Source organism: Callionymus lyra, chromosome 8 (assembly GCF_982586985.1).
Source record: "Callionymus lyra chromosome 8, fCalLyr1.hap1.1, whole genome shotgun sequence".
Classification (NCBI taxonomy): Eukaryota; Metazoa; Chordata; class Actinopteri; order Syngnathiformes; family Callionymidae; genus Callionymus; species Callionymus lyra.
Window position 1 is genome coordinate 27,428,064 of NC_141825.1, and position 25,779 is coordinate 27,453,842.

The 25,779-nt window shown below is 39.7% G+C and overlaps 1 protein-coding gene and 1 pseudogene across 4 annotated transcripts; one reads left to right on the forward strand and one right to left on the reverse strand.

Annotated features, from left to right (window-relative positions):
- The first annotated feature begins 1,378 nt into the window (after positions 1–1,378).
- LOC148074465 (importin-5 pseudogene) lies at positions 1,379–4,832 on the forward strand (annotated as a pseudogene).
- A 2,536-nt stretch (positions 4,833–7,368) lies between these two features.
- Positions 7,369–24,530, reverse strand: nedd1 (NEDD1 gamma-tubulin ring complex targeting factor). 4 transcript variants are annotated; one of them, XM_087798023.1, is made up of 15 exons: positions 24,328–24,530; positions 15,653–15,796; positions 14,020–14,114; positions 13,781–13,897; positions 12,732–12,872; positions 12,439–12,668; positions 12,168–12,369; positions 11,998–12,106; positions 10,676–10,798; positions 10,552–10,608; positions 10,403–10,492; positions 10,040–10,342; positions 8,296–8,461; positions 8,176–8,242; positions 7,369–7,585 (listed from the first exon to the last, which is right to left on the reverse strand). In XM_087798023.1, exons 2-15 carry the CDS (start codon positions 15,786–15,788, stop codon positions 7,481–7,483), a joined length of 1,941 nt encoding a protein of 646 aa, XP_087654149.1. In that variant the 5' UTR covers positions 15,789–15,796; positions 24,328–24,530; the 3' UTR covers positions 7,369–7,480. The 4 variants fall into 4 exon arrangements, with proteins under 4 accessions (XP_087654149.1, XP_087654148.1, XP_087654146.1 ...); XM_087798022.1 differs by having other exon boundaries at positions 10,028–10,342; positions 10,676–10,795; positions 24,328–24,528; XM_087798020.1 differs by having other exon boundaries at positions 10,028–10,342; positions 24,328–24,528.
- Between the last annotated feature and the right edge of the window lie 1,249 nt (positions 24,531–25,779).

The following is a 25,779-nucleotide window of genomic DNA, read 5'->3' on the forward strand; positions in this document are numbered from 1 at the left end:
TAAACTGTTACAATAGTGTAAACGACACAAACGCATGGATTATAAGATCCAGATCATGTTGTGACATCATCTTCATAAATTTAGAGATTTTTCTCAGTTGAAACAGTTTGTGGTCAGTTTTGTTCAGTGTTGAACTAGAGTCTTTGTCAATTACAACACCAGGTTTCTCAGGCTCAGTTTGACAGACTGACACAAGTCACCCAAGTACTGACTCAACCCTGGAACCAGCCTCTGGGGCTCAGTTGGATCAAAAGAGCAGTAGAGCTGGATGTCATCAGCAAACATGTGGTAAGAAACATCAGGAATTATCTGAATGATTTTACCGAGGGGAATAAAGTACAGCAAAAACAATAAAGGATAATGACAAGAATCCTTAAGGGACTCTTGGAGTCTTGTCAGCAGGATCTGATGATCAACTGTGTCAAGGCTGAGGACAGATCCAAGAGAACCAGAACAGTGTATTGACCCGAGTCAGCCGACATCATGATGTCACTGGACACTTGCAGTAAGACTGTCTCTGTGGAGTGATGTTCCAGAGACGCTCAGTCTTTCGACAAAGTCTCTTCAGACTCAGGAGATCTTCATTTGTCCAAGGGCACCGTCGTCTGAATTGTTATGTTCGATTTAACAGGTGCCATGTGATCCAGTATTTCAACACAATGATCAGTGAAACAGTGAATCAAACTGTCCACGTTAAGGCAGTCTTTGAAGAAAAGAGGGTCAAACATGGCAGAAAAACTGTATGCGGTATCAGCTGAGATGACACGCCTCTGAGACCTTTAAGGGCTTAGGTTCAGGGATGAAGTCCAGGTTAAACAAGAGAATGGTCACTCAGATGGACATCATGTAATGTAAGTTAGTGGGTAAGGTGCTTAAACAACAAAACAATACACAGTTAAAAATACATCCAGATTTGAAAACTTTTGAGTACTTAATTTTGAGCAAACCAGCCAAGGGGGAAAATTAAATCCCCTGGATTTGAACTCTACGCTTTGGGCTTTAACAGGTGGTGTCCATAGTCATTGTTGAATCAACTATAGAAATATTGCATTGCATATTGCAATGACTACAATTCTTTTTTAAGAGGTAAGAGATATAAATACGTTATATATAAACTATATCTATGTATATGTACACAAGCAAAGACTTTGTGATATTGTGCTTTGAAGTAGAGGAAAACAAGTCTTTGGCTTTATTTGGAGATCAGTTGTAGGAACTTGTCCTTTACATTAAAAACTAAGCTGCTTTGAACTTCAGCTTTGAGTCGCTGACACACTAAAGAAGGAGATGAACAAGCAGCGCTGACGGTGAAACAAAGGAGAGGAAGATTGATTATATAAGAGGCAGCAAAGGAGACAGAGGATCAAACGTCGTCAGTTAGCTTCGATAACGTTTCTAAAACAGGACGTGTTTGAGCTCTTATCACAATGAGTGAAAACCTAAGGTTCACGAACATGCTCAACAACCTGATGAGTTCCGACAACAGTCTCCGAAAAGACGCGGAGAACGGTTACGAGCCGCTGCCATACGAGGCCAAAATTATGTTCTTGCTTCAGGCCATCGGAAATTATTCTTCTTCAGAGGCAACCAGACAGTTGGCGGCGCTGCTGCTCAGGCAACAGCTGTCTTTATCCTTCAAGGAAATCTACCCAAACATCTCCGATCTCGTGAAGACATCCCTCAAGATCGGGCTACTGACCAGCATCCAGCAGGAGAGAGTCGCCAAAGTGCGGACGAAATTATGTGATGTTGTGGCCGAGCTTGCCCGTGTTCTCGTGGATAAAGATGGGAATCACTACTGGCCAGAGCTGCACACGTTCCTGCTGGACTCTGTGAACTCACCCGACGGAGGCCTGCGCGAGGGAGCGCTTCATATATTTTGGAGTTTTCCCGGAATCTTTGGTAACATACAGCATCAAGTTCTTCCCGTCATCAAGTGCATGCTGGTCCAGTGCATGCAGGACCAGACGTACCCACGGGTACGCTACGCCGCTGCACGCGCTACCCTGGCTTTCGTTTTGTTCAGTGGAGCACAGAGGAAAGAACACAACCAAAACAGCAAAAATAACCTTGTGATAAAACACCTCACGGACATGCTACCGGCTATTGTGCAGCAGCTCAACGACTCCTGCTACCAGGGAGAGGATCTACTCCTGACGTCGTTCGTGGAGATCGCAGACAAAGTGGCCACGTACCTGGAACCCAACCTGGAGATGGTGCTGCGACTTTGCCTGAAACTGAACGCTGACGTCAACCTACGCGACGTCCAGCGACAGATGGCAATGGAGGTCATCGTCACCTTGTCGGAAACAGCCGCTGCCACACTCAGGAATCACACGGATATCGTGACTCAGAGCATCTCTCAGATGTTGGCGATGATGGTGGACCTGGAGGAGAACGACGAGTGGCTCAGGTCAGATGAGCTGGAGGAAGATGACTGCCACAGTAATGCCACGTCTGGGGAAAGTGCCCTGGACAGGCTGGCAAGAGGACTGGGAGGAACGATGGTCCTACCTATTGTCGAGCGACACATCTTCCAGATGCTCCAGACCCCGGACTGGAAGTACCGCCACGCAGGCCTGATGGCACTCTCTGCTATTGGTGAGGGATGTCATCAGCAGATGGACAATATCCTCGATGAGGTCCTCAATTCTGTTCTTGTGTTCTGTGCCGACGACCACCCAAGGGTCTGCTATGCTGCTTGTAATGCCCTCGGGCGTTTGGCTACCGACTTCTCACCTTCATTTCAAAAGAAGTTTCACGACAGGGTGATTCCAACTCTTCTTCAGAACCTGGTTCACCAGGAGATTCCCAGAGTGCAGGCTCAAGCGGTCGCAGCACTGGTGAATTTCACAGACGGGTGCCCTAAGTCCATTTTTACCCTGTACCTGGAACCGTTGATGCCTCGTCTCCAGCAGGTCCTGAATGTGAAGCTTCAAGAGTTGATTCAAAAGGGAAACAAAATGGTCCTGGAACAAGTGGTTATATTGATCGCCTCTGCGGCTGAAACAGTCGGGAAAACGTTTTCTATGTATTACGACTTATTCATGCCCCAGCTGACCCACATTGTAGAGAACGCCCTGCACCTGCCACTGAGGGTGCTGCGAGGAAAGACCATCGAGTCCATTAGCGTGGTTGGAGTTGCAGTTGGAAAAGAGAAATTCTTTCCAGACGCTTCTGCTGTTATGGAGTTGCTTCTCAAGTCCCAAACAGAATCCAATGACCTCGAGGACGACGATCCACAAGCCCCTTATATGATCTCTGCCTGGGCCAGAATGTGCGAGATACTTGGAAAAGAGTTTTCCAAGTATCTCCCTCTAGTCATGGGCCCTCTGATGAAAGCAGCCTCCATCAAACCAGAGGTTTTCGACTACGCCAGGTTGGAGGAAATATCCGAGGATGACAACTGGGAGTGTTTTAATGTGGGAGACGAGAATCTGGCGATAAGAACGGCCAGTCTCGAAGAGAAGACCACTGGATGCCAGATGCTAGTGTGTTACGCCAAAGAGCTGAAGGAGGGATTTGTTGAATACACCGAGCCGGTCGTGAAGTTGATGGTTCCGTTCCTGAGGTTCCAGTTCCACGAAGGTGTTCGCGTGTACGCGGCACAGTCGCTGCCACTGCTGCTGGAGTGCGCCGGCTGTAGAGGACGAGAGTACGTCACTCAAATGTGGCTCTTCATGTGCGACGCCCTGATGGCGGCGATATCTTCGGAGCCAGATTTAGAAGTCCTTCCAGACATCATGGTTGCTTTCGCCAAGTGCGTCGAGATGATGGGGAGTGGATCCCTGAGCGACGAGCAGTTTGACACGTTGGGGAAAGTCTTGAGGGAAAGACTAGAGGTCGGCTTTAAAGAGCAGGATCTACGGCAGCTGAAGAGACAGAGCCACACCTATGACGACTCGGTGGAGGAAATGTTGCAGGAAGAGGAGGAGATCTATGTTGAAATCCTGATCAGAGTTTCGGACATCATGTACTCTGTGTTCCTGAGCTACAGAGAAAGCATTCTGCCATGGTTTGAAAAGCTTCTGGACGTCGTCGTCGGGCGGGTTTCTCCTCACAGGTTCTGGGGAGAAAGGATGTTGGGTCTTTGCGTGTTTGACTATGTGATCGAGTACTGCAGCCCAACCTCCTTCAAGTACGCTCCGCTCTTCCTGAAGCCTATGCTCGATTCATTGTGCGATTCAAGGCGCGACGTCAGGCAGGCGGCTTCCCACGGCGTCGGCGTCATGGCTCAGCACGGCGGTGAAAACTACCGACTGGTCTGCACCGAGGCCCTCCCTCGACTCATCGCCGTCATCCAGGCGGCCGACTCCGAAAAGAGCGGCAACGCTACGGACAACTGCATCTCAGCCATCGGGAAAATCATGAGATTCCGACCCGAGTGCACGAACGTGGACGAGATCCTGCCACACTGGCTCGGTTGGCTGCCACTCAAACATGACAAATATGAAGCCACGTACATGTTGGATTTTCTGTGCGAGCTCATTGAAGGCAACAATCCAATCGTCCTGGGAGAGGACGCTTCCAACCTCCCGAACATCGTGCTCATTTTCGCCGATGGCGTTGAAAACGAGATGATTGAGAAGGAGTGCTGCGGACGGATCGCTGGTGTCATCCGTCGCATCCAGAGTTCCGAGGGACTGTGGTCTCGTTGCGTCTCTTGTCTGAACGAGATACAGCGAGCGGCCATTGACAATCTTCTCAGTGCTGCCCGAGCTTGAAGATAAAACAGCCTTTTTTTGACGGATTTTCCATTTGTTCAACCAATGAATTACCGTCTTCAATGCCTATAACTTGCTATACTATAATACTAACTATAAAATGCCTACTGAACCCAGATTTGTTTGGGACAATCTATTTTGGGGGTGGGGGGGCAGGGTCATTTTCTGTGCAGGGAATAAGCAATAAATTATCTTTACATCTTTTAATCTTTGTTCCTTTTTTCTTATTTTGAATGTGCGGTGAGGGATCGACCCAAGGGAGTAAACTAATTTAAAAGGGCACTAAGGTCAAGTTAAAGGTCGCATAGAAGCAATTTTGTTACTAGAAACATTTTTAATTGAAAAATAAAACAGCAACAAGGCTTACAGAGATGGATGAGTCAAGAGTTAAGAACATACAGATCCTTCTCAAAAAATTAGCATATTGTGATAAAGTTGATTATTTTCCATAATGTATGATAATAATTGAACTTTCATATATTTTAGATTCATTGCACACCAACTGAAGTAGTTCAAGCCTTTTATTGTTTTAATATTGATGATTTTGGCAAAAAAGTAAAGAAAAACCAAAAATCCCAATCTCAAAAAATTAGCATATTTCATCCGACCAATAAAATAAAAGTGTTTTTAATACAAAAAAGTTAAACTTCAAATAATTATGTTCAGTTATGCACTCAATACTTGGTCGGGAATCCTTTCGCAGAAATGCTTCAATGCGGCATCAATCAGCCTGTGGCACTGCTGAGGTGTTCTGGAGCCCAGGATGCTTCTGTAGGCCTGAAGCTCATCCAGTGTTGGTCTGGTGTCTCAACTTCCTCTTCACAAGATCCCACAGATTCTCTATGGGGTTCAGGTCAGGAGAGCACAGTAATACCATGGTCAGTAAACCATTTACTAGTGGTTTTGGCACTGTAAGTAAGTAAGTAAGTAAGTAATATTTATTTATATAGCACTTTTCCAGACCAGGGTCACAAAGCGCTTAAACAATCAAAACAATACTCAAAAAAGTACATACTTTAAAGATCAAGATAATACTGAGAACAACACAGGAGTTCGAGAAATTCAAGGAAAAGCCTCAGGTGCCAGGTCTTGTTGAAAAATGAAATCTTCATCTCCATAAAGCTTTTCAGCAGATGGAAGCATGAAGTGCTCCAACATCTCCTGATAGCTGCATTGACCCTGCCTTTGATAAAACACAGTGGACCAACACCAGCACTGACTGTGGGTACTTGACACTGGACTTCAGGCATTTTGGCATTTCCTTCTCCCCAGTCTTCCTCCAGACTCTGGCACCTTGATTTCCGAATGACATGCAAAATTTGCTTTCATCCGAAAAAAGTACTTTGGACTTTGGACCACTGAGCAACAGCTGCTTCTCTGTAGCCCAGGTCAGGCGCTTCTGCCGCTGTTTCTGGTTCAAAAGTGGCTTGACTTGGGGAATGCGGCACCTGTAGCCCATTTCCTGCACACGCCTGTGCACGGTGGCTCTGGATGTTTCTCCTCCAGACTCAGTCCACTGCTTCAGGTCCCCCAAGGTCTGGAATCGGCCCTTCTCCACAATCCTCCTCAGGGTCCGGTCATCTCTTCTGGTTGTGCAGCGTTTTCTGCCACACTTTTTCCTTCCCACTGAGGTGATCCAGCTCTCTGGGAACAGCCTATTGGCTCAGAAATGTCTTTCTGTGTCTGACCCTCTTGCTTGAGGGTCAACGATGGCCTTCTGGACAGCATCAGGTCGGCAGTCTTACCCATGATTGCAGTTTTGAGTCATGAACCAGGCTGGGAGTTTTTAAAAGCCTCAGGAATCTTTTGCAGGTGTTTAGAGTTAATGAGTTGATTCAGATGATTAGGTTAAGAGCTCGTTTAGAGGACCTTTTCATGATATGCTAATTTTTTGAGATAGAAATTTGGGGTTTTCTTGAGCTGTTTGCCAAAATCATCAATATTAAAACAACAAAAGACCTGAAATATTTCAGTTGGTGTAAATGAATCTAAAATATATGAACGTTCAATTATTATCATTACATTATGGAAAATAATCAAATTTATCACAATATGCTAATTCTTTGAGAAGGACCTGTATACTAGACTGGAGTCTATCCCAGTTTCATAGGGCGAGAGGCAGGGGACACCCTGGACAGGAGGCCAGTCTGTCTCAGGACACACAAAGACAGACAACCATTCACACACACACTCATACCTACGGACAATTTCCCGAAGGTCTCAATCAACCTCTGTATGTTTTTGGACTGTGGGAGGAAACCGGAGTGTCCGGAGTAAACCCACACAACACGGGGAGAACATACTAACTACACACAGAAAGGTCACAAGATGGCTCGACCTGGAAGCGAACCAGAAACCTTTGCGCTGCTAAAATCCAGAATTGTATCAATCGTCTGCTGCTTATTATGTATCCACCATATTTTAGAAACTATTTTGAACACTAACTACATAATCGTACCTTCAGTAATGACACCATCTATTATAGAAGCCTTTGTTTTCCACACAATTCACACACAAGTGGAATTTAAAGCCTCGTACGACCAAAGAAAACTTGAACTTCGAGCATCTCTGACGGAGGAAGTTCATCTTCAGCATAAGAGTGTAAAAGATGTGGTGAGTGTTTTGATCGTTGAACTCATGGCTACAGAATGACAGGTTTAGATTTATTTCAATTCCACAACAAAAAAAAATACAGTTTTTTTTTTTTTTTTTAATAATAAAAAGCTGGCAGGCAGGCGAGCGTTGCCGTGGCGACGTCAGTAGTTTGTCTTCAAGCGTTTGTTTTCCTCACGAAGTCGCTCGATTTCCTGCAGCAGTTCGTCGTTGACGGAATATTTCTGCACCACAGAGTGAATCTCCTCCTGACACACACACACACACACACACACACACACACACACACACACACACACACACACACACACACACACACACACACACACACACACACACACACACACACACACACACACACACACACACACACACACACACACACACACACACACACACACACACACACACACACACACACACACACACACACACACACACACACACACACACACACACACACACACACACACACACACACAGTTCAATCAGCCATCAGGAAAATGAGTTACCTCTGCCAAGGAGGTCATGTCGGTCAACAAAATATCATCAAAATGTCTCGAGACATTTCAATAAATGTTTCTAATGGGATCATAGGTTTTGTTCCATCTAGACTTGACGTTTTTGAAGAAATCTTCACTCACTTCAGAGACAAAGATTCCTTCATTTTTAAATGTTTGAAAAGCTTGTGAAAAACACTAAGTTAACCTCAAGCTTGACCTTTTGGGAAGGACTTGTTAGGACCCTTTCGTTTTGAGCCGCAACAATTTCGGAAGCCTTCTAAACTGAGCTCCTTGGCAGAGGTACGGCTCGTCGAGAGCGCCTCTCGTTCTCTTACCAGCTGGATGTAAAACTGCCGGATCATCTCCACCTGCAGGTTGATGACGTCTCTGTGACACGAGTCTCTGTGGACGACACGGTCAAGGTCACGCGCTCCCTGAGATGTGGTCGCACCCACCTGAGGTCCTCCAGACTCTCCTGGATCATGTTCTGGATGAAGTGGATCTGAAGGGACGTCAGCGGCGCCGTCTCCTGGCCGACCGCCTCGGCGATGTTGTTGGACAGGGACGTGGAAATGGCAGCGATGCCCGAACCCGAGGACGTCAGCGACGTCGCACCCGCGACTGGACCCGAGGATGAAACCACAGCAGGCACAATCAGTGTATATTAGCTTCATTGAACACGTTTTACTTTATACTTCCGAACCTTTGTTGGAAATACACGACACAATGTCACCGATGTTTTGGGGAAACGTGCAATTTTGGTTCAGTGTCTTATAAAAGTTCCGTCCGTGTTTGTAGCAGCGATCACTGCATTCACAGCAGTAGCTGCACGAGCTCCGAAAGCTGCTCGATGATCACACACATTTACATACGACATAATTACGTTTAATGCCTACTGGGCGTGTCTGTTGCAGTGAGGAGGAGCTTATTTTAAACCATATATACAAAATGGTCGATGGAAAAATATTTACCAAATAATCACAAACTCACTAAACGGACAATTACCGTATTTTCCGGACTATAAGTGGCAGTTTTTTTCATAGTTTGTCCGGGGGTGAGATTATACTCTGGAGCGACTTATGTGTGAAATTATTACCACATTATTAGCGGTATATCATTTCACATGTTATTCTCACACTAAACCACCAGAGGGCGCTCTAGGCCTGTGTTGATCATTTCCACGTAGAAGAGGAAGCATCTTCTACCTCCGGAGTTAGTTAGTTGTTTAAAAGTGACACGAGGATGAAGAGTTATTTGGAGTTACACGGATGGTTTGGTAAACTTGTTAGTTATTGATGCTATAGTTCTCTGAATAACTCTTCATATGTTATGTTAACATACCAGGTTCTCACTTCATGTAACGTAACATTATTCTGTTGTTGCCTCTAGTTTTATTTTAAATTGTCTTTCAAGATCACATGTCTGTTCTTGGATTTTATCAAATCAATTTCCCCCAAAAATGCGACTTATATATGTTTTTACTTCTTTATTATGCATTTTATGTCTGGAGCGACTCGTGCTCCGGAGACACTTATAGTCCGGAGAATACGGTATATTTGAAGTAAAAACAATAATGCTGTCGGCGCATGAGAGTCACCGACTACAGTCAAGTCACGGATCGACTCTGAGCCGCATGTGAATTACAATAGAATATATCTCTGGCCTGATGATCTGAAAAAGTTGCTCGATTTGTGGTTTTTACTTTTTAGAAATAAGTTTTTAGTCGCCAAGAGAAATTGAAAAGTTGCTAAATCTAGCGAGAAAGTCGTTCGAGACGCTGCCGACGCTGGGAACTCTTTTTGTTTTTGTTGTTATTTTAAAACAAATGATGTCGACGTTCTATGATGTTTAATAAAAATATGCTCAAACCATTTAAACAAAGCTGCCGTTTGTAATTACTCAAAGAATTGATGCCAATATATTAACTTCTACTGCAGATGAATTTTGGCTCCAAATATTGGTCATCGGCCTCCTTGACGACTAATGATGGTCCTGAGAAAACATGTGGTTCCATCTCTAGTGTGTCGTACGTTTGATCGTCCACTGCTGTGTTCGATCTTTTGATCATTGGCTGTAGGTTTGATGGGCGTCTTATGAAATAAATAAAATGGTATCTATGGTAACGTGACAGGGAGACCTAATGATGAAGGAGCTGTAAATGGAGGCGTCACCTGTGCTGAACCTCACCTGCACCTGTACCTGGGGCCGACTTGCCAGGCTGTGGCGAGTCGTAGCTCAGCTGCGCTTGGATCCCGTTGGCCCGGCGTAGGCCAGGGTCCGGGGTGAAGACCGAAGTCTTGAGCGGGTCTTGGCCGGTCTGTTGGGTGGACGGCGGCGTGGCCTCCTGACTGGACGTGCTGCTGCTCACGACCTGCCCGGGGGGGTCACCTTCTTCCAGGTCAGGCTCCTCCTCCTTGATGGGAGGAGTCTGGTGGATGGACAGGGGGCTGTAGCATCGACCCCCGGACACCGAGAGGGGGACCCTCACGAACGACTGAGACTCTGTGACACAGACGCGCCGAGTGAAGATTCACCCTCGTGAGACGGTCCTTCACCACTGACCTTCTCTGACGGGCGAGAAGACGTCCAGACTGGAGCGGCCGGTCATCGGCTGACACTCGCCCTCCCTCGACAGCATCTCCAGGCTGCTCACTGTGAGAACACAACGTTTAGACGAACTCGGATCTTTCTTCTTCAAACGCGGCGCTGACCTGGTTTTCTTCCAAGCGAGGCGTCGGGCATCGATGTCCCAGAAGCCCTTGCGTCTGCTGAAACCGGAGGAGACACGATGACATGTCTGGTCAACAATCCTGACCCGGAGCTCTTGTGACTCACCTTCTCGTACGGGGGAGAACAAATCCAAACTGTTTCGTCCAACATTGGCAAACCTCTCTACTGACGGCAGTTCAGGCCCCTGCAGTCCTGGGGCCCCACTGCAAGCGCTAGGCACTCCCCCTGCTGGTCAAACACGGAGTTACAGTGTACCATACAGTACTGAATATTTAAATATATTGAAGCGTTAACAACTGACGAGGCTACTGGACATCCTGTAGTGTTATAACTTTGTCTGATAACTGATCCACAGACTGCTGTAGACAACAATAAAACACAGACATGCTGTTCTCAACTGACGCCGTTTTACAACAAATCTCCTTCGACTTTAACATAGAAAACACGCAGAGTGACAATGGCTGTGGTAGAGAAACTTTTTTTGTGCTTGGACTATAAATAAAAGCATGATTACGCAAATATATGATGGATCTACTGACTCTTTCAAGAAACATCTTAAGATGTTTTTATTTGTTCAGGCTTTTCCTTGATTATCTGGAACTCCTGTTGTGTTATCAGTTTTATCTTGACCTTTAAAGTATATATTTTATTGAATATTGTTTTGATTGTTTAAGCGCTTTGTGACCCTGGTCTGGAAAAGCGCTATACAAATAAAAATTACTTACTTACTTATATATAAATAAATAACGTGTGTGATTAAATAAGGAAATAACATTTTTCCAATGATTAATGGCTCCGTAGACTCACACACAACAGAGTTCACAGAGAAGAAGTGAGATAAGAACATGTGACATCATCCTCCGAACACTGTCATCAGTGAGCACAGAAGCAGATTGAGCACGAATGCTCCTCCCATGATGCAACACTAATAGACTCAGGGACTCATTAGACTGTATAATTCTGAGTTTGGGGTCAGGAGGGGAGTGAAAAGATGTTAACCTATTTTAATCTCTGTATCCTTTTCTTTGCGTTATATCCTTGCACTTTGTTCTTTTTATTTGAACTTTGTTCCTGTTTTTACGAAACTATCGTCTGCTGTGTAGTGGAAACCAAATTTCCCGAAGGAGATTTCCCGAAGGGAGATCTAATTAGTAAATAAGTTTGAATTTAAGTTCATGAACTGTCATGTCATACAACCCCGACAACAACAAAACACATGTCAATTGAAGCCCAAGAGAGAAATGCTGTTTTTATAAATATATTTTTAAAAAGTTCAAAGTCATCATCTCAGTCAGTTACTTAAACATTTGTTTTTCTGGTTGTCACAATGATATAAACTTGTGTTTTTGCCTCATTTCTATTTCAATTAAATTCACAGTCAAAAACTCGCATATGAAATGCAACGTTATATTGAAAATTAATCTCACCTGTGCTCTTCGTCTGGCTACTGCCCGAGGTCTGGTTGGTCTCCTGAAGGCTGCCCGACAGTTTAATAGATCTGCTGACGCTCATCTTAGTCGGCCCGACTTTACCGGACTAGAGAAGAGACGACATTGATGAGAGCCTTCTTCGGAAGCAGACTGTGCCGCCGGCTTACTTTGCGTCGTGTTGCTTGGCTCTGGAAGCGAAGAGAGGTGACGGAGGTCTTGTGTGCCATCGTGACCTTGGTGGGGGCACTGCTGTTCCTAAGGTCGTACTGATAGATTTTGCCCTGAGTGGACCCGACCACCAGACCAGTACCATCTGGAGTGAAGTCAACTGACGTCAGCGGACTGTCCACTCTGATGGACCGGAGGAGTCTGTCGACGAAAAGATCAACATTCCGAGATAAGATGTTCCATCTCTCTGAGGCCCAGAAGGTAACTTACATTTTGCTGGACGCGTCGTAGCACACGATCTTCTTGTCCAGACCAACGCTGACCAGCAGAAGGTCGCTAGCCGGAGAGAAAACCACACCTGAGCCCGGAGCCTTGTGGGCCGTGTTGAAGGCATGAAGCTCCTTCTGAGTGTTGCAGTCCCACAAAACCACAGCGCCGCTGTCGCACACACTGGCCAGTAGGGAGCGCTTCAGCAGCGACAGTCTCAGGTCGTGGACCGGCTAAAGGAAGGGGGTCACATGACGATGAGTCTCGGAGCAGAGAAAGAGACGGTAACACTTCACCTGCTGGCTGCCCAGACCGAACGCTCTGCTGGACATGTTGGTGGTCAAGCTGTGGAGGACGATGTCGCCGCTGGACGAGCCGGACGCCACGGAGCTGTCGGTCGCGTTGAAGGCCACGCAGGTGACGTCGTCGCTGTGGTCCTGAGGACACCATGCAAGACCAGACCTTCATTTTCACGCAGGGTGTCGCAGACCAGTGGAGGACATTTTCTGAGTTAAAATGCTACAACTCTCGCTCGCTCGTCATTTATTTCTGCTTTGTTTTTAAATTAAAATATGTTGTTCTGGTCATTTTGTGTTCCTCAGAAATGTAATGAACCACTTTTTTCCCGCCTTAGTGGGCAAAATTATATTAAGAGCAGAAAGTTAATGAGCAATAAGGCAATGAAACAAGAGCTTAAGTCGCTTGTTTAAACTGACTAGATTCATTATAAATACCATGAATTTAAAAGGTAGGACTTAAACCGAGCTGGTGCTCCACTAGTGCAGGTGAATTCTTAGTTTTTAATATTCATTATTGTGCATCCTGTGATAATTTAACCCCATTTTCCGGTGGCGGGTCGTCAGGGCCAGCAAGGTCTTCTCTGCTGGCCTAAACATAATCACAAAATAAACTAAATGATCTGATCGTGGATATACTTGCAAAGCCATTTTCAAGAAGGACTTTTCAAGAAAAACTGGATGTTGTTTAGAAAGTTATGCTAACTCTGAGATGAGTCTTTCAAGAGCTTCAAAGGATTTATCCGCCACATTTCCTCCATGAACTACTTGAGTAAAAGCATTTTTTTTCCGCTGTGTGTTGTTTTGTTACTAAGTTTCAATGCAGAGCTTGTGTTTCATGGGCAAGGAAACCACACAGACTATAGTCGGAGTGGTATTTATAATAATACTCTGATGTTGTGTTCATTTAATGATGATCTAAACGTCTTATTGACCTATAACAGTACACGGTCAGATCCCTGTGGTGCATAAATAACCATAAAGTAGTCATTGAGAGGTGGATTCATTCAACCACTGAAGGCCTATGTGTGAAATGCACAGATCGTCACCTGGAGCGAGCGGTAAAGTCGCTTCGTCTTCAGGTCCCAGATGTGCACACAGTGATCCAGGCCTCCACTGACCAGATATTGGGAGGACGAACTCAAACTCACTCGGGTCTGTTGTAACTGGAGACACAAAGTGAACTTTTCTTCTGATGCACACGAGCCAACACACCGACATTATTCATAGTGTGAAAGAATTGATTGTGAGATGACACGTGTTCTTTCATTACATCACCATCACTTACCCCCTGAGCCAGTTCAACGACTGGAACCGGTGACGTCTTCAAGCTTGAGACCACGACTTTATCCCCTCCACTGCTGGCACTGACCAAATACTGATCTGGGCGAAGTCAAGGATCTTCATTACGCACGATATACTGTTCAAACCTTTGCTGTGTCTCAAATCACACACTTCTCTTAGTATACTAGAAGTTAGTATCATCAGGATAGTGTACGTACTAACTAGTAACTAATCCTCCACAGATAGTATGTCTCAAATCAAACACTTCTCTTAGTATACTAGAAGTTAGTATGCATCAGGATAGTGTACGTACTAACTAGTAACTAATCCTCCACAGATAGTATGTCTCAAATCACATACTTCTCTTAGTATACTAGAAGTTAGTATGCATCAGGATAGTGTACGTACTAACTAGTAACTAATCCTCCACAGATAGTATGTCTCAAACATACTTCTCTTAGTATACTAGAAGTTAGTATCATCAGGATAGTGTACGTACTAACTAGTAACTAATCCTCCACAGATAGTATGTCTCAAACATACTTCTCTTAGTATACTAGAAGTTAGTATCATCAGGATAGTATACGTACTAACTAGTAACTAATCCTCCACAGATAGTATGTCTCAAACATACTTCTCTTAGTATACTAGAAGTTAGTATCATCAGGATAGTGTACGTACTAACTAGTAACTAATTCTCCACAGATAGTATGTCTCAAACATACTTCTCTTAGTATACTAGAAGTTAGTATCATCAGGATAGTGTACGTACTAACTAGTAACTAATTCTCCACAGATAGTATGTCTCAAACATACTTCTCTTAGTATACTAGAAGTTAGTATCATCAGGATAGTGTAGTTCCAGTAAACACTGTATTATCAACCACAGCGTTTAAATCTTTAAAAATGAATACAATTATAAATGTCACACAAAAACGTACTCAGTGCTTATTGTTATTTAGACTACGACCACGAAATTCCGTTGCTGGGCAACCGTAGCATAGAGTGAATTTAGATTAAGAAAAAGTATAAATATAAATACGTAAAAAATAGTGCAATATAGTATAAACAGAATAAATAAATAATGTTTTAAATATTGTATAGAATAAGTGTATATTAAAGTATAAATATAAATATTAATAAGTTAAAAATTGTGCAATATATTATAAATAGAATAACTAAATAATGTTTTAAATATTGCATAAGTTAAACTTTATTTATTTTTGTCTATTAGGATTAGATTTTTCACAAGTATTTGTAAGATCTTCACATTTGGCCCCGGCTAGATTTGTCTTCATCAACAAACATTAGGACAGCACTGATCTAAAAACGCTCTTCACTCTTCTTGTGAAACATGCCAGGAACTAATTCACATATTGTTATAGTTATTTATGATTTTTAAATTTATTTAAAACAATCAAGGCTGATAAGGCTCTTCTCATTTTCAATAGTTTTGTTTTAAATTGTTGCTCCATTTCATTGCAGAATGTTCATAAACAAATAAATTATGATTCTTTCAGAATTTGTGTTAACATTTTTTGAAGTTCATCGCAAAGAAGAAGATTTTGTCAGTTCTGCCAACATCATGCAGACCAACAAATTAAATAAAAGAAGAGTCAAGGATTGTCGGAGGATACTGTTGGAGCTCCAGCAGGCCTGGGTCACCGTGTGACTGGCACTGTGCGAGTTGAACTGTTCCAGCACCGCCATGGAAGAAGAATCCCAGATCTTCAGACAGTCCCCGGTCGACACCAGACGAGTGACCTCCTCCATGATGACCCCTGAACATGACACAGAAACATACAGTTTATAACTGATTTAAACTTAAATATTGACCCCTGAACATGACACACAAACATACAGTTTATAACTGATTTAAACTACAATATTGACCTCCTCCATGATGACCCCTGAACCTGACACACAAACATACAGTTTATAACTGATTTAAACTTAAATATTGACCCCTGAACATGACACACAAACATACAGTTTATAACTGATTTAAACTACAATATTGACCTCCTCCATGATGACCCCTGAACATGACACACAAACATACAGTTTATAACTGATTTAAACTACAATATTGACCTCCTCCATGATGACCCCTGAACATGACACAAACATACAGTTTATAACTGATTTAAACTACAATATTGACCTCCTCCATGATGACCCCTGAACATGACACACAAACATACAGTTTATAACTGATTTAAACTTAAATATTGACCCCTGAACATGACACACAAACATACAGTTTATAACTGATTTAAACTACAATATTGACCTCCTCCATGATGACCCCTGAACATGACACACAAACATACAGTTTATAACTGATTTAAACTACAATATTGACCTCCTCCATGATGACCCCTGAACATGACACACAAACATACAGTTTATAACTGATTTAAACTTCAATATTGACCCCTGAACATGACACACAAACATACAGTTTATAACTGATTTAAACTTCAATATTGACCTCCTCCATGATGACCCCTGAACATGACACACAAACATATAGTTTATAACTGATTTATACTTCAATATTGACCTCCTCCATGATGACCCCTGAACATGACACACAAACATACAGTTTATAACTGATTTAAACTTCAATATTGACCTCCTCCATGATGACCCCTGAACATGACACACAAACATACAGTTTATAACTGATTTAAACTTCAATATTGACCTCCTCCATGATGACCCCTGAACATGACACACAAACATACAGTTTATAACTGATTTAAACTTAAATATTGACCCCTGAACATGACACACAAACATACAGTTTATAACCGATTTAAACTTCAATATTGACCTCCTCCATGATGACCCCTGAACATGACACACAAACATATAGTTTATAACTGATTTAAACTTAAATATTGACCTCCTCCATGATGACCCCTGAACATGACACACAAACATACAGTTTATAACTGATTTAAACTTCAATATTGACCCCTGAACATGACACACAAACATACAGTTTATAACTGATTTAAACTTCAATATTGACCTCCTCCATGATGACCCCTGAACATGACACACAAACATACAGTTTATAACTGATTTAAACTTCAATATTGACCCCTGAACATGACACACAAACATACAGTTTATAACTGATTTAAACTACAATATTGACCTCCTCCATGATGACCCCTGAACATGACACACAAACATACAGTTTATAACTGATTTAAACTTCAATATTGACCCCTGAACATGACACACAAACATACAGTTTATAACTGATTTAAACTTCAATATTGACCTCCTCCATGATGACCCCTGAACATGACACACAAACATACAGTTTATAACTGATTTAAACTTCAATATTGACCTCCTCCATGATGACCCATGAACATGACACACAAACATACAGTTTATAACTGATTTAAACTTAAATATTGACCCCTGAACATGACACACAAACATACAGTTTATAACCGATTTAAACTTCAATATTGACCTCCTCCATGATGACCCCTGAACATGACACACAAACATACAGTTTATAACTGATTTAAACTTAAATATTGACCCCTGAACATGACACACAAACATACAGTTTATAACCGATTTAAACTTCAATATTGACCTCCTCCATGATGACCCCTGAACATGACACACAAACACACAGTTTATAACTGATTTAAACTTAAATATTGACCCCTGAACATGACACACAAACACACAGTTTATAACTGATTTAAACTTAAATATTGACCCCTGAACATGACACAGAAACATACAGTTTATAACTGATTTAAACTTAAATATTGACCCCTGAACATGACACACAAACATACAGTTTATAACTGATTTAAACTTAAATATTGACCCCTGAACATGACACACAAACATATAGTTTATAACTGATTTAAACTTAAATATTGACCCCTGAACATGACACACAAACACACAGTTTATAACTGATTTAAACTTAAATATTGACCCCTGAACATGACACAGAAACATACAGTTTATAACTGATTTAAACTTAAATATTGACCCTTGAACATGACACACAAACATACAGTTTATAACTGATTTAAACTTAAATATTGACCCCTGAACATGACACACAAACATACAGTTTATAACTGATTTAAACTACAATATTGACCTCCTCCATGATGACCCCTGAACATGACACACAAACATACAGTTTATAACTGATTTAAACTACAATATTGACCCCTGAACATGACACACAAACATATAGTTTATAACTGATTTAAACTTAAATATTGACCCCTGAACATGACACAGAAACGTACAGTTTATAACTGATTTAAACTTAAATATTGACCCCTGAACATGACACACAAACATACAGTTTATAACTGATTTAACTTCAATATTGACCTCCTCCATGATGACCCCTGAACATGACACACAAACATATAGTTTATAACTGATTTAAACTTAAATATTGACCCCTGAACATGACACACAAACATACAGTTTATAACTGATTTAACTTCAATATTGACCTCCTCCATGATGACCCCTGAACATGACACACAAACATACAGTTTATAACTGATTTAAACTTCAATATTGACCTCCTCCATGATGACCCCTGAACATGACACACAAACATACAGTTTATAACTGATTTAAACTTAAATATTGACCCCTGAACATGACACACAAACATACAGTTTATAACCGATTTAAACTTCAATATTGACCTCCTCCATGATGACCCCTGAACATGACACACAAACATATAGTTTATAACTGATTTAAACTTAAATATTGACCCCTGAACATGACACAGAAACATACAGTTTATAACTGATTTAAACTTAAATATTGACCCCTGAACATGACACACAAACATACAGTTTATAACTGATTTAAACTTAAATATTGACCCCTGAACATGACACACAAACATATAGTTTATAACTGATTTAAACTTAAATATTGACCCCTGAACATGACACACAAACACACAGTTTATAACTGATTTAAACTTAAATATTGACCCCTGAACATGACACAGAAACATACAGTTTATAACTGATTTAAACTTAAATATTGACCCCTGAACATGACACAGAAACACACAGTTTATAACTGATTTAAACTTAAATATTGACCCCTGAACATGACACAGAAACATACAGTTTATAACTGATTTAAACTTAAATATTGACCCCTGAACATGACACACAAACATACAGTTTATAACTGATTTAAACTTAAATATTGACCCCTGAACATGACACACAAACATACAGTTTATAACTGATTTAAACTTAAATATTGACCCCTGAACATGACACACAAACATACAGTTTATAACCGATTTAAACTTCAATATTGACCTCCTCCATGATGACCCCTGAACATGACACACAAACATATAGTTTATAACTGATTTAAACTTAAATATTGACCCCTGAACATGACACACAAACACACAGTTTATAACTGATTTAAACTTAAATATTGACCCCTGAACATGACACAGAAACATACAGTTTATAACTGATTTAAACTTAAATATTGACCCCTGAACATGACACACAAACATACAGTTTATAACTGATTTAAACTTAAATATTGACCCCTGAACATGACACACAAACATACAGTTTATAACTGATTTAAACTTAAATATTGACCCCTGAACATGACACACAAACATACAGTTTATAACCGATTTAAACTTAAATATTGACCCCTGAACATGACACACAAACATACAGTTTATAACTGATTTAAACTTAAATATTGACCCCTGAACATGACACACAAACATACAGTTTATAACTGATTTAAACTTAAATATTGACCCCTGAACATGACACAGAAACATACAGTTTATAACTGATTTAAACTTAAATATTGACCCCTGAACATGACACACAAACATACAGTTTATAACTGATTTAAACTTAAATATTGACCCCTGAACATGACACACAAACATATAGTTTATAACTGATTTAAACTTAAATATTGACCCCTGAACATGACACACAAACACACAGTTTATAACTGATTTAAACTTAAATATTGACCCCTGAACATGACACAGAAACATACAGTTTATAACTGATTTAAACTTAAATATTGACCCCTGAACATGACACACAAACATACAGTTTATAACTGATTTAAACTTAAATATTGACCCCTGAACATGACACACAAACATACAGTTTATAACTGATTTAAACTTAAATATTGACCCCTGAACATGACACACAAACATACAGTTTATAACCGATTTAAACTTAAATATTGACCCCTGAACATGACACAGAAACATACAGTTTATAACTGATTTAAACTTAAATATTGACCCCTGAACATGACACACAAACATACAGTTTATAACTGATTTAAACTTAAATATTGACCTCCTCCATGATGACCCCTGAACATGACACACAAACATACAGTTTATAACTGATTTAAACTTCAATATTGACCTCCTCCATGATGACCCCTGAACATGACACACAAACATACAGTTTATAACTGATTTAAACTTCAATATTGACCCCTGAACATGACACACAAACATACAGTTTATAACTGATTTAAACTTAAATATTGACCCCTGAACATGACACAGAAACATACAGTTTATAACTGATTTAAACTTAAATATTGACCCCTGAACATGACACACAAACATACAGTTTATAACCGATTTAAACTTCAATATTGACCTCCTCCATGATGACCCCTGAACATGACACACAAACATACAGTTTATAACTGATTTAAACTTCAATATTGACCCCTGAACATGACACACAAACATACAGTTTATAACTGATTTAAACTTAAATATTGACCCCTGAACATGACACACAAACATACAGTTTATAACTGATTTAAACTTAAATATTGACCCCTGAACATGACACACAAACATACAGTTTATAACTGATTTAAACTTAAATATTGACCCCTGAACATGACACACAAACATATAGTTTATAACTGATTTAAACTTAAATATTGACCCCTGAACATGACACACAAACACACAGTTTATAACTGATTTAAACTTAAATATTGACCCCTGAACATGACACAGAAACATACAGTTTATAACTGATTTAAACTTAAATATTGACCCCTGAACATGACACACAAACATACAGTTTATAACTGATTTAAACTTAAATATTGACCCCTGAACATGACACACAAACATACAGTTTATAACTGATTTAAACTTAAATATTGACCCCTGAACATGACACACAAACATACAGTTTATAACTGATTTAACTTCAATATTGACCTCCTCCATGATGACCCCTGAACATGACACACAAACATATAGTTTATAACTGATTTAAACTTCAATATTGACCTCCTCCATGATGACCCCTGAACATGACACACAAACATACAGTTTATAACTGATTTAAACTTAAATATTGACCCCTGAACATGTCACAGAAACATACAGTTTATAACTGATTTAAACTTCAATATTGACCTCCTCCATGATGACCCCTGAACATGACACACAAACATATAGTTTATAACTGATTTAAACTTCAATATTGACCTCCTCCATGATGACCCCTGAACATGACACACAAACATACAGTTTATAACTGATTTAAACTTAAATATTGACCCCTGAACATGACACACAAACATACAGTTTATAACTGATTTAACTTCAATATTGACCTCCTCCATGATGACCCCTGAACATGTCACAGAAACATACAGTTTATAACTGATTTAAACTTCAATATTGACCTCCTCCATGATGACCCCTGAACATGACACACAAACATACAGTTTATAACTGATTTAAACTTCAATATTGACCTCCTCCATGATGACCCCTGAACATGACACACAAACATATAGTTTATAACTGATTTAAACTTAAATATTGACCCCTGAACATGACACACAAACACACAGTTTATAACTGATTTAAACTTAAATATTGACCCCTGAACATGACACACAAACATACAGTTTATAACTGATTTAAACTTAAATATTGACCCCTGAACATGACACAGAAACATACAGTTTATAACTGATTTAAACTTAAATATTGACCCCTGAACATGACACACAAACATACAGTTTATAACTGATTTAAACTTAAATATTGACCCCTGAACATGACACACAAACATATAGTTTATAACTGATTTAAACTTAAATATTGACCCCTGAACATGACACAGAAACATACAGTTTATATCAGAATCAGAATCAGAAAACCTTTATTAGTCCCGCGAGGGGAAATTCGGTTTAACAGCAGCACGAGAAATAAAAACACCCAGAAATAAAAACGAGAAATAAAATCTAAACGGAATAAAAGATAAATCTGCGCTATAATATTTACACAATCATATTTACATAAATAACAAGAGGTGCAGTTAAATAGTTATCTAGGTGTGTTTTTGTTGTGGAGTCTGATAACTGATAACTGATAACTGATTACTGATAACTGATTTAAACTTAAATATTGACCCCTGAACATGACACACAAACATACAGTTTATAACTGATTTAAACTTAAATATTGACCCCTGAACATGACACACAAACATACAGTTTATAACCGATTTAAACTTAAATATTGACCCCTGAACATGACACAGAAACATACAGTTTATAACTGATTTAAACTTAAATATTGACCCCTGAACATGACACACAAACATACAGTTTATAACTGATTTAAACTTAAATATTGACCCCTGAACATGACACACAAACATACAGTTTATAACTGATTTAAACTTAAATATTGACCCCTGAACATGACACACAAACATATAGTTTATAACTGATTTAAACTTAAATATTGACCCCTGAACATGACACACAAACACACAGTTTATAACTGATTTAAACTTAAATATTGACCCCTGAACATGACACACAAACACACAGTTTATAACTGATTTAAATTTAAATATTGACCCCTGAACATGACACAGAAACATACAGTTTATAACTGATTTAAACTTAAATATTGACCCCTGAACATGACACACAAACATACAGTTTATAACTGATTTAAACTTAAATATTGACCCCTGAACATGACACACAAACATACAGTTTATAACTGATTTAAACTACAATATTGACCCCTGAACATGACACAGAAACATACAGTTTATAACTGATTTAAACTTAAATATTGACCCCTGAACATGACACACAAACATACAGTTTATAACTGATTTAAACTTAAATATTGACCCCTGAACATGACACACAAACATATAGTTTATAACTGATTTAAACTTAAATATTGACCCCTGAACATGACACACAAACATACAGTTTATAACCGATTTAAACTTAAATATTGACCCCTGAACATGACACAGAAACATACAGTTTATAACTGATTTAAACTTAAATATTGACCCCTGAACATGACACACAAACATACAGTTTATAACTGATTTAAACTTAAATATTGACCCCTGAACATGACACACAAACATATAGTTTATAACTGATTTAAACTTAAATATTGACCCCTGAACATGACACACAAACATACAGTTTATAACTGATTTAAACTTAAATATTGACCCCTGAACATGACACACAAACATATAGTTTATAACTGATTTAAACTTAAATATTGACCCCTGAACATGACACACAAACATACAGTTTATAACTGATTTAAACTTAAATATTGACCCCTGAACATGACACACAAACACACAGTTTATAACTGATTTAAACTTAAATATTGACCCCTGAACATGACACACAAACATACAGTTTATAACTGATTTAAACTTAAATAGACACCTGAACATGACACAGAAACATACAGTTTATAACTGATTTAAACTTAAATATTGACACCTGAACATACAGTTTATAACCGATTTAAACTTCAATATTGATGTTACTTCTCTGAAGATCTGTGACTATATTGATCCACAGAAGTATGAGCTCGAGGTTCTGGATGAGATAATATACAGATAAAAATAGTTTTAAAGCTTTTGTTAAAGTACTTTAAACACACAGAGACTTATAAATACTTTTGTTCTATTTTCTAATAGTTTACAATGTCGGCAAGTCGATAAAACACTGTTTTAAACTAATAAAGCGAACTATAAACGCCAGACTACTTTACAAGAACCACGAAAACTGTTCGGAACCAGCTTCATGGACCGAACATGTCGCTGCTAACGAACTTTAGCCGCTAAAGTTCCGAGAGCAAGATAGAAACAAACAGAAGTAAGTAGAAAGTCTCACGTTATTTTAAACGGTTCGCAAACAAACTCACCGCCGAACTCTCAGCAACAGAACCGCCACTTCTGGGTCAAACCGCCACAACACGCACACGTGACCAGAAATAGCTCATTTTAGTCCAAATAAAAATGTTTCCGTGGTTGAGTGAAAGGGTTCTGTACTGTTTGGAAAGTGTGTTAATTTAAAATGCTCGTGTTAATATGACTGTAGGTTAAAAAATAAAAAATGTCACTTGATAAAAAAAGTTGTAAAAACGATATTCCCTTCGCCACCTGTAGGTGGCAGCAACGCACACATGAACGGCACGCTTCACACCGGGAGCGCGCGGAACTATTTTTAGTGACTCCAACCCAACTTCATCCATTTAAATCACACGATTTATTTCTTAATTTCACGTGTCATGTAGTGTTTTTTTGATACGATTATTTATTTGCTATTCATACAATTTCAGAAAAGTTTTGTTTTTGAAAAGAACCCAATAAATACATATGGATTGTAATTGTAGAAATGTGTACTTGTTTTGAGCATACACTGCATTTTCAATGTTTTTCTTTCACTAGTATGACTTTTTTTTTCTCGTTAGAAGACATACAATTGTTTTTTGTCTTTCCTGTAACTATTTCTAAAAGAAGCTGCAGATAAAAATGACAATAATGACTTTTTATCTGAATCTGTGCTGATGTATGAACATAATGTCCACAATTCTGCAAGAAAGTGTAACTATGTATTCCTTTAATTCCCTATTAAGTGCAATATAATACATTTTCATGAAGATGATTTTGCTCCTAATTCCTTCTTTTTCTTTTCCTTTCAGCTTCTCCTTCAGGGGTCGCCTCAGAGAATCAACCTCCTCCATCTTACCATGTTCTCTGTATCTCTCACACCAAATTCATGTTTCACTGCATCCATGAACCTTCTCTTTGCTCCTCCTCTAGACCTCCTGCCTGGCAGTTCCAACCCCAGCATCCTTCTACCAACATACTCACCATCCCTCCTCTGTTCATGACCATCTCATTATCTCTGACCTTATCTCCAGAACATATTGCATGTTCCTCTGATCGACTCGTTCCTGATCCATCTTCATCTCTCCCAAAGAGAAGCTCAACATCTTCATCTACCTCCAGCTCTGCTTCCTTTTCCTCAGAGCCACTGTCTCTGGACCAGAACATCTCTGCTCTCACCACCGTCTTGTATGTTTGGCTCCTCATTTCCCTTGAAATTATTTATTAGTTTGTTTACATTTATCGGGCTTATTCGTGGTAATAATCTTAATAAACTATGAGTCACAGTCTAAATCCAATTTATTTTTAGGATTTGCAATTGATTCCGGTAAATATTATACATATGTATAACAACAAGGAGAAAAAGGCAAGAAATTAGTTTTAGTATTAGTTACTTGAAGAACCTTTATAATAATTATTAATAATAATTGATAATTTACATACATATATATGCAGGCGACTGGCTATGTGTTTAAGGAACTATA